At 28.7% G+C, this 10,420-nt stretch overlaps 1 protein-coding gene across 1 annotated transcript; it reads right to left on the reverse strand.

Annotated features, from left to right (window-relative positions):
• Window positions 1–9,364: 9,364 nt before the first annotated feature.
• On the reverse strand, window positions 9,365–10,176 carry LOC103574067 (CCR4-NOT transcription complex subunit 6-like). The gene is made up of 4 exons (XM_008553401.2): window positions 10,068–10,176; window positions 9,800–9,980; window positions 9,589–9,728; window positions 9,365–9,501 (listed from the first exon to the last, which is right to left on the reverse strand). Exons 1-4 carry the CDS (start codon window positions 10,174–10,176, stop codon window positions 9,461–9,463), a joined length of 471 nt encoding a protein of 156 aa, XP_008551623.2. The 3' UTR covers window positions 9,365–9,460.
• Window positions 10,177–10,420: the final 244 nt, after the last annotated feature.

The following is a 10,420-nucleotide window of genomic DNA, read 5'->3' on the forward strand; positions in this document are numbered from 1 at the left end:
ATTGGAGACAACAAAAAGCATGGTACTCAATAATACCCATGATATTATTACTTTGGTATTCAAATTATCTAATCAAAAGAAAAATTTATTAAATTTTTTTGCTTATTTCAAATAAGACACTGAATAATCTGGAGTAAATCCGGATTGCATGAAGATTTTTATTTCAATCCAGATTAAATCCTTGTTAACTCAGTAAATTTTTTACAGTGTAATATATTATAAGAAAAGTAATGTAACTAGGTATATATCTAGTCAATGTAGTGTATAAAAAAATATATTTACCCATATTTAATTGAATGAATACTTTGGAATCCACGTTGATATTTTCGCCAATCGTTCAATTTAATGTTTATGATTGAAAAAAATCATCCGTGCTTTATATATCTATTGTACTAATGATCTACAAAGAATCATTGTCAACTCAAAACAAAGAAAAATAATAATAATAATAAAATAAAAAATAATAATAATAATAATCACTTGCCACGAACAAAAAAAATGTAATCAATAAAAATTAAGATAGTCGAGAATAATAAAGTGGGGTTTTTTTTATTAATTAATTTAATTACTTAGTAAAGTCGAATTACGAAATGACTCCAACATAAAAAAAAACTTGTAAAGATGAATTTAGTTCTTAACGTATCGAAGGAATTAATTTTTTAAATATTTCTTAAGCACCAAGGTTGTGACTCTGAGCTTCCCTTTGATCTGAAAATATTCGCTGATTCCAACTTTCTAAGAGGCTGAAAAACAAAAAAAAGAAAGAAATATTTAACAATGAAAACTCAAACAAGGAAGTTCTAGTTAACAAACAACTTTTTTTTCACTTTTTACATATATAATAATATAATAATAAATTGTTTAGATCAGGATTTCTACGCCTAAGAAATTTTGATTAGATAGTGGAAAAAATATAAGATGATGCAGAGCAGACGTGGAATATTTTATCTCGCTATTCAATTTGTGGTAGGTAACATTTATTCTGGGAAAAATCATTTTTTTGTAGATTCGAGAATAGTTTTACCAAATTGACCGATTCACAATCTATTTTTTTAATAGCCTAAAGAAAAAATATCTTTAATTTATTTTAATGACATAATAACGATAGAATAATAATAATATTTAATCTATGAACAGACAAAAGATATTATGATATAGTGGAGGGAGAGACAAAACAGAGTACCCAAGGAAATACCAAGTTTTCAAGGACTCAAATACACTAAATCTTTGATTTTTTTTTTATATTCAAAATAAGTAGAAAAAATTTTTAGTTACGATTAAAAAAAAAATATTTCATTTTTGCGGGAAAAATGGAGTACCCTCTAAAACAAGTAAAAAAAAAATCTGGATTTTAAATGAATTTGATTTAGCTAAATTTTTTTGCAAGTAATTTATGTAAAGAAAAATGATATGTGTTTGTACAGGTGCGTGTGTGCGAGTGAGTGTGTGTATATGAAATTAATCATTTCCACAGTTAAACAAATTACACATGCCCATACAAAGTTTGGAAACCGGCCCTTGGATGGCCCATCGCCGGGCGAAGTATTATGATTAACGGCCGGTCATTGACAATTTCTAATGTCCCATGAACGGCTGAATATACAAATGATGACCCCGGCCCGTTAATGGCGCTCGACTATCGGCCGATTAATGGCAGCCGGCAATCAGCCAACCATGCAAATGAATTTAATTTAAAAAAAGTTTTTTTTTTATTAACCTAATAGAATTCATGGTCATTAACGTTTAAACTATTTAAGTGGGGTAAATGATGTGAAAAAAACTCGGTGAAAATTCTGCTGGGCTCTGGGCGCGAATTGCCGTCCGTCTGATTTCTGGATCCGAACGATGGCTACTAGACGAAACTGCTAATATTGAACTGACACTTTTGAATGATCTAGATATTCATTCTACTACAACCAATCGATTTTATAAAAGATAAAGAGCAATTTAATTAATATTTTCGATTATTTGGAAAAAAAAATAAGAATGTCGTACTATTTTTTTATAATTACATAATTGTTTAAATTTAAACTTATTAAATTAAATTGATTATTTATCAAGAACCCAGTTGAATTATCTTGCTCTACCATCATTATTAAAAATGTCATTTATTATAAAAATGTATCTATTATTTTTTTATTAAATTAATTTTTATAAATAAAGTTAAAAAATTGCGGTTGTTGGTTGCAAATAATAACGAACTAAAAAATATTTTAATTGTTAGTTGTAATTAACTTTAATCGGAAAATTAAAATATATTATTGATTAAAAATTAGTTTAAATCCAGAAAAAAATTATTATTAATTAAAGAAAACGATAATAATAAGTTATTTGTATAATTAATAATTAATTAGTAGATTTTTTTATTTGACAAAGTCATGGACCACTGATTCACTAACAGTATCCCATTGTTGCGAAACGATAATCGGCCAGTCATAAGTAGCCATTCATTGGCCAGCCATCGGCAGCGTCGTTTAAAATATTAAACAGCTGCTGGTAATTAACCATGCTTGGGCCATTACTAATTGCCAATGCTTGGCCGAGTGACGGCAGTCAGACATCGGCCGATCTACGGCATTTTTTTCATTAACGGCGACTTTGTATGGGTAGACGAGCGTCAGACTTTACGCTGATATTAAAGTGCTTTATGAGCTTAGATAGTAATGATTATAAAGGCTGATAGTAACTCTTACCATTATCCGCACGAAAAAATATATATCCTGGCAAAATAGTATATATCCGTCATATCTTTAGTATTGTCGTATGTATGCTTTTTTGCCGGCATATATTCTCGGATATATCTTTTTCCGTGTAGGTTATTAAGAATTACGATTGTTTATAATAGCAGTAATTATTTAAGATAATAAAAGTTATAATTTCTGATTATCATAAATAATGGTAAATTTTACCATATAGTTAGTAGATACTACCATTCAGATTGTTTATTTAACTTTTAACGGCCACACCTCACCCAGGCCACATAACGGCCACATGGGGTGACTTTTTTTTAAAGTTTGATGACCAATTTATTTGAATGGTATAAGACCTCTAATACCATTTTTTTTAAGCCTGGGGTTACTAGTCACCCCATGTGGTCGTTAAGGGTTAATAATTTAAATCATATTTTCTATCATAAAATTCTGTTTAAAAATTGTACTATAACTTGATGATAACTTTCATCATAAAATTCTCTCCGTCTCGGTTGCTCGGAGTGAAAATCTACTATACATTGATTAATAAGATGGGGATTGAAATTATTTATTGTGATTAATAGGAGTTGATAAACAAATGAATGACATTGAATTTTCTTAGTGTGAAAATTTTGATGGCCCTGAAAAGGGCCGTTTGGTTTATTAGTTGTTGATGTCGGAATAACTCAAGCACGTTCTCCTCGGATACGATGTGGCTTCTTGACTCCACCAGTGGCTGGCGCGCTCTTACGGGCGGTCTTAGTGGCTAGTTGTTTTCTTGGAGCCTTTCCACCAGTCGACTTACGAGCAGTTTGCTTAGTACGAGCCATGATGAGCTAGTTAATCTCCGAATCAACGTAGTATTACGTTCAGAAACAGGGGCCCCAATCCACAATGCTTTCCATGTGAACCTTAGTGGCTCCGTGTATCTAGTTTGAGAACTAAAATCACATGGACACACACATACGCGTTAAATGTATAAGTGTATCCGTATAATGTATAATTTTGACATTGTCCGTTGCTTACTCTTGGCTACTCGGAGTACATTTATTTACTCTGTATTTATGTTTTTATTTATTTGTTCTGAACTATGCTCTAAAATAATTTAATACATAGAGATTTACGTACTCTGAGAAAGCAAATTATTTTAAATAAAAATAAAAAACAAATAACCAAGTAACATTTAAATACAAGATTCTTAAGCTATTATTAAATTATATTACATTAGAGAATAATTTAAAAAAATTAAAATGATCATGACTTCAATTCTATAGTACTTGAATATATAAGATACATTAACTCTAATCAATATGTAATAATGTCTGCTTGTATAATAATTAATTATTTATATTTTTAGCATTATTTTGGCTGACATTTTGATTTGTAAGAAAATAAGAATGTTTATTATTCACTTATAATATTTTTTTAACTATATATAATAACACACATTTCACTTTTCATTAACTTTGATCTGTGCATTTTTATGTATTATACTTTCTAGTTCTTTTCCCTTATTTCTTGTTTTTAATGTCACATATACCCTTATTAAAAGAAGTGATTTAAAACGATTAGAAAAAAAAAATGTAAATACTTTTTAATGCTTTTAAATACTTTGAATATTTTTGAATCGCCTTTCTTATGGGTATTTAACATTGCAAATCGTTTCGAATCGTTTCTCTTAATCAGGGTATATAAATATATATATATATATATATATATATATATATATATATATATATATATATATATATATATATATATATATATATATATATATATATATATATATATATATATATATATATATATAAACTTTTTCACCAATAGTATTTTTGGAACCTACTTGACTCAAATAGATAGAAAATGTTAAAATTTTTGTAAAGTTGCATCATGAGGACAAATACAGCAGTTAGATTTTTATAAAATCTACTAATAAATAGCCATGTATAGTCGAAAGAGCAATAGTTAAGTTATTTTTGAATATTTACGAGATCACGAAAAAGTATCTTCATACGAGTATAGGAGAAAAATTCTGAAGACCTGTTTTTTTTTTTTGACACAAACAAAAAAAAACAAAGCGTTCTGTTAATTAGCCTGAGCACCTTGGTCCTATGATTAACTAGCCTCGCTTTACTCTACCTATCTATTCGAGGACGATGCCTAAGTCAATTGTGTGGAAATATAATTTTGGCATTTTTAGACAAAAAATCTTATAATTTTTCATGCCCATTACGAATAAGGACAAAGTATACTTTCGGGCAACCTCATGAGAATGTACTTAGACCTACATGGAAGTTCGAACGAATGATATCCCGGGTCGAAATATTTGGACTGATTTTAGTCTAAGTGCACTGCATTTGGACTAATTGGTCTGTATTTAAACTAGTTGATCTGTTTTTGGTCTTTTATAAAAATTTTAAGCTGTATTAATCTGCTGTTTTAAAAAAACAATTGCGATACAGAAGGACAAAACTAGATTAATTCTGGAACTTAGAAAAATTTTTGTTCTGAAATTGGGCAAGGACAAAACTAGATTAAATCGTGGACTTAAAATAATTTCATTTATGTCTAGAAAAAATTTATAAAAAGTATTTTAAGGTCTAGAATGGATTTTTTTTTTGTTTACTATTTATTTAGTGTCTTTTGTTTAAAAATGGCGGCAGTTAATGATTATCTGACAGCTATATTTTTTAGTTGTCTTGATAGAATATTAATAATATTTAACGAAAGTAGTAAAATTGGCGTTAAAATCTCAACAAAAATTTCTTTAATTCACTGAATAAAATCGAAAAATATTCTGACATTAAAAACCGTATCGAAATATTCCTCTGTGATATTGTAATACGAAATAGCAACAGCACGTTTCAAATATCAAGAAAATTTAAATAATCCTCTATATCTAGATAATCCCGAATCACTTTCCATGAGCAGTAAGTTTAATTGAACTTTATTCATTCTTGTTATTTTTAATAAATCATGTAGTAATTAATTTTGTCCATAAATGGAAATGATAATTTTTTTTCTTAATTATTTTTCGAATTCAAATTTATTGCTTTTATATAACGCTTTTAATGAAGCAAAGAATTGAAAAAAAATTTTGTCATGTAATTTTTTTTTTTTTTAATTAAGATTACTCAGTGTCGCACAATCTTTGAGTTCCTTAGAATAATTCATTTTTTAATGGCAAGGTTTTTCACCAATTATTCTTTAAATTAAGATTTGCTTTCATTTTGAATATAAACTTATAATAATAAATTTCTGTATTTATAAAAATATCTAACAGATGATGACAAGGAATTGAATAAGTTGGAGGTAAAAGAAGCTAGAGAAAAATAGTTGATCATTCTCAGAATGTATGTTCAAAGAGAGTCTCAGTTACTAGGGTGCACTATCAGAAGAAAAGAAGGAGGATAAAGTTAAATTTTTTTAAAGTAATATCTATATGTTAATTGAGGCTAATTTATTTATTAAATAAATATTATTTTATTTCAATGTGTAAAAAAATATCAAACTTTCATTAATTTTTTTCTTTATATTATTTATCATTATAATTATAACAAAAAAATTTTAATCTGTTTTTGATCGAATATAGATCAAAATCAGACTAAAAATAATTGACAGAAAAAGTCTGATTTTGATCTAGATTAAAACAAAAACAGACTAAAAACAATTGACAGAAAAAGTCTGATTTTGATCTAAATAAGAATAAAAACAGACCAAAAATTATTGAAAATAAATCTGAAAATAGTCTAAATAAGGAATAGTAAGGGCAAAACTAGATTAAAATTCACATATTAATTAAATATAAATAAAAAATAAAATTGAATAAAAATAACTTAAAATTTTTAGTTGATTAAAAACAGATCAAATTTTTCGACCCGGGTAATTGGTGAGAAAGCGTTGAGTGAAGGAGTTGAAAATTACAGTAAACATCAAGCGCAAATGTACAGTCAAGAATTTAAACGTCTTCCTCCAATATTGTTGAAACAAAACATTACACGACAATGTAAAAATGAATATCTCCATGAAAAATTTGGAGTGAAAGTTGGAGACGGACGTAATGTTGTTAGCACTATAGAAAACATGAAATATAATCCTCTTTATCCATGCAGAATCATGCACAATCTTGCATACCAATGCGTAACCGTTTTCCCTCCGGCAAACGTAATCATGTATGCCCATGCATGATTGACGATGAGTTTGCATGAATCATGCGTGATCAAGCATACCTTTATATGAATCATACATGCCCCTGTACGACCATGCAAAGCTATACTCAATCATGTATGACCATTATTTTTCCGCAAATCATAATCATTCATTATCATGCATGATTGAGTATGGCTCTGATAAATTAGGCATGGTCATGTATGCTCATGTAAAACCATACGGAGTCATACAAGTTCATGTATAAACGTTCATTGCCCTTCATATATGGTCAGGCATGATTTTCCATGAATCATAAGTACTCATGTACGATCGTTCATGCTCATGCATGTTTTTGCACGAATCATGCATGACCATTCATTCCTCGTCGTGCATGATTGAATATAACTTTGCATGAATCATGCATGACCATTCATTCCTCGTCGTGCATGATTGAATATAACTTTGCATGAATCATGTATGAGCATGCTTAATCATGCATGCTGATTTTTCCCGGGCAAGATTTATTCAATATGTGAAAAAAGATAAATTTTATGTGATCTACGGCACTTCTAATCAATTAGTTGCATACAAACGTTACTGCAAGCTTACTAATGCATCTTCTAAGATATTGATGGTATTGACAGTATCATAAAACCGATAATTCATTCAAACGGACGCAAATCTGGTGATATACTTTTGTATACCATTGTTATGAATTACAACAACGAATCACACTCAGTTCATCAATTACTCACGGAAAATCAAAATACGCAAATGTTAATATGGTGGCTAAAACAGTGGTTCTTTATGAGAGCATCAAAACTGAAAATTTACATATATATATTAATCATGAATTTTGAACATTGGTATAATGTCAATTGCAAATTACTTGGCATTAATATTTATCGAACTATAGATAGAATACATGAAAAAAGTAATATACATATTTATAAATATATCAAGGGTGATACAAATATAAGCAACTTTTTTTCCAATCGTATCAAAATTGCTAGTTTTACAAATTGAAATAATCCTTCTGGAATTTTGATTTTTTTGAGTTCACTATGAGGTAAAACTTTCGTTAAGTTCAAAAACATATGAACAAGAATTTTTTCAAACTTCATAAGTTTAAAAATAGTGAGAAGTTTTGGGACTGACTCGTAAAATCAATCCTGCATTTTTTTCACCCTTTCAAATGTAAGGGTTTGATAAAAAAAATCCAAAAAACGGGCTGTCATGCCCAAGTATGTAAAAAGTTGCTTTTTGAATTTGAATATGAACCCGAAGTTTCCAACGTTGGATGCCAAAAAATTTTCACATTCCTAGAAAGCAGAAAAAAATATTCCTGCCGGTTGTAAAAATTAGAAAAAAACTCCCTCTAGATATCGGAGACCAAGTCCCTTCCACACAAATCAAGGTTTCAAATTTAAACATCCAAAAAAATACTCGTACGCTTTTGTTCACTGCGAAAAAATTATAGAAAGTCTATTGCTCTTATATTGACTCAGTAAAAAATCCATGGGAAAATTTCACTTTCTGCTAAAATAAAATATCCAAACTATTAAATTTTTGTTGAATCAATAGTTAGATTTTTGAAGCTGATTCTTTAAGTTTACAACACAGAAAAAAATAATAATTTGGTACACGAATACTTTTTGCAAATTTTTGGAAAAAAGTCCAAATTTCCTTAGTCAAAGAAAAAATTTCTTTCTTTGTTCAAAAAAATTTTCTGCCTCTAAAAGAATTTTTTTTTTTAATAAAATTTTGACTTTTCTTCTAGATCGCAACAAATTTTTTTGGGTCGAGAAAAATTCTCATTCTAAGGTATACTTTTTTTGTGTAGACTGATTTTTCATAATTAGAACACATATTAGATCCATTTTTTGCTAAGTAATTTTTGTTGAAAGTTGTTGTATGAAAAATTTAAAATTTTAAATAATAGAACTGAAACGGACTATGAACATGACAGTTTTTTTGGAATTATAATACACAAAGATATAAGTTTTTAAATTAATAATATAACAGGAAAATTATAAACAAATAATTAGTTTAATTTATGCATATAAATTACTAAGATTTATATACATAGAAAAAAAGGATTTTTTGGCACAAAAAATATTTTTAGCATACAAAAGTATTTTCGAGCTCGAAAATGTATCTACAACAATTTTTCGAGCTCAAGGAGCTCGAAATGGGCGGGAAGTTTTGGGGCTGGCCCGCAGGGTTAACCGACAAATCGATTTTTAATTTTTGAAAATAGGTTAAATTCGGGAAAAAATAATAAAAATAAAAATTATATCGAAAAAAATATTACTTTTATTGAAAATTTTTCATTGCTAAATGTCTCACGTATATATTTCACAAATGTTTACTTTTTTTAAATTAAGAACAGTCACACTTAATACTTTTTCTCTGCAATCGAAGTCATTGTTATAAAATAAAATTCAGACATATATAATTAATATTTATTAATATGTAGTGGTGTTTTGGAAAAAATTTTAGTACGCGTCTTTATTCCTGGCGAATAAATTTGTTTCTCAGTGTATTAGGAGCGATGTGAAGCCGACAAAAATCAGTAAGATTTAGTACCTCTTGCAAGCACGTAATCGATGACTGACCCTTCAAGTTGCCATCTTGAAATATACCACCAGTGGAAAGTGATCTGGAATAAAAATTATAAGTTATCAGAAAATGATTAATATAGGAAAATCATATTATTTTAAACAAAAAAAGAAATTATTCAACTTACCCGATGGGATGTACCGATTAGGACAGCCCACTATCCTATTCTCTTGGAACCATTGATCATCTATGGGACCATAGAATCCTATTGGTTTCATATTTAATGTTCCATAAAAAACAAAATCGATCATCGCCTTGAAGTCATACCTGGAATAAAAAAAAATTATTTTATTTATTTAAAATAATTAACATAGTGATAATTTTATTGATTTACTCACGTATAATTTGTATACGGCATATATTCTTCAGGACAGGCCGATAAAAGATTCAGCGAGTGGTGGACTACTTCGGCAGATTCCGGATTTCCAAAAATTGTATTAATGGCTTTTTTGTAATCCAAATTTCGAAAATCCGGATGATCCATAGCGAGCTGACCTTTCGTTAAAAACTCATACACACCTAAAAAAAGCAAAACCGTATAAATATTAATAATTTACTATACCCTAATTAATATTGAATTCTTACTATTTTTGAAATTGAACTTACCAGAATCTGTTTTGGAGTTGAAATCTCCACAGAGCAATAGTTTTATGTCAGACGAAGTGAATCTCTTATTATCTTCCTGTTCGGATAAGGAACTCACTGCTTCCAACATTCTTGCTATTTCTCTGGCGAGCATCATTGACTGCAAAACTTTGACGTCGCAAAACTCCGGATTCCAGTGCAAATGTGTATTTGCCACTAAGATCAGCTGCTCCACATCTGATGAGTTTTTTGGAAGACCTAAGGAATAAATTAGAGTTTTATCAATTTAAAATAATAGTGAATTAATTGTCAATGCTAAAAATTTCAAAAATTGCAAAAACTTACCGTCTTGCCATGCTGCGGCTGTGGTTTTC

The sequence above is a fragment of the Microplitis demolitor genome, chromosome 2, assembly GCF_026212275.2.
Source record: "Microplitis demolitor isolate Queensland-Clemson2020A chromosome 2, iyMicDemo2.1a, whole genome shotgun sequence".
Lineage (NCBI taxonomy): Eukaryota > Metazoa > Arthropoda > Insecta > Hymenoptera > Braconidae > Microplitis > Microplitis demolitor.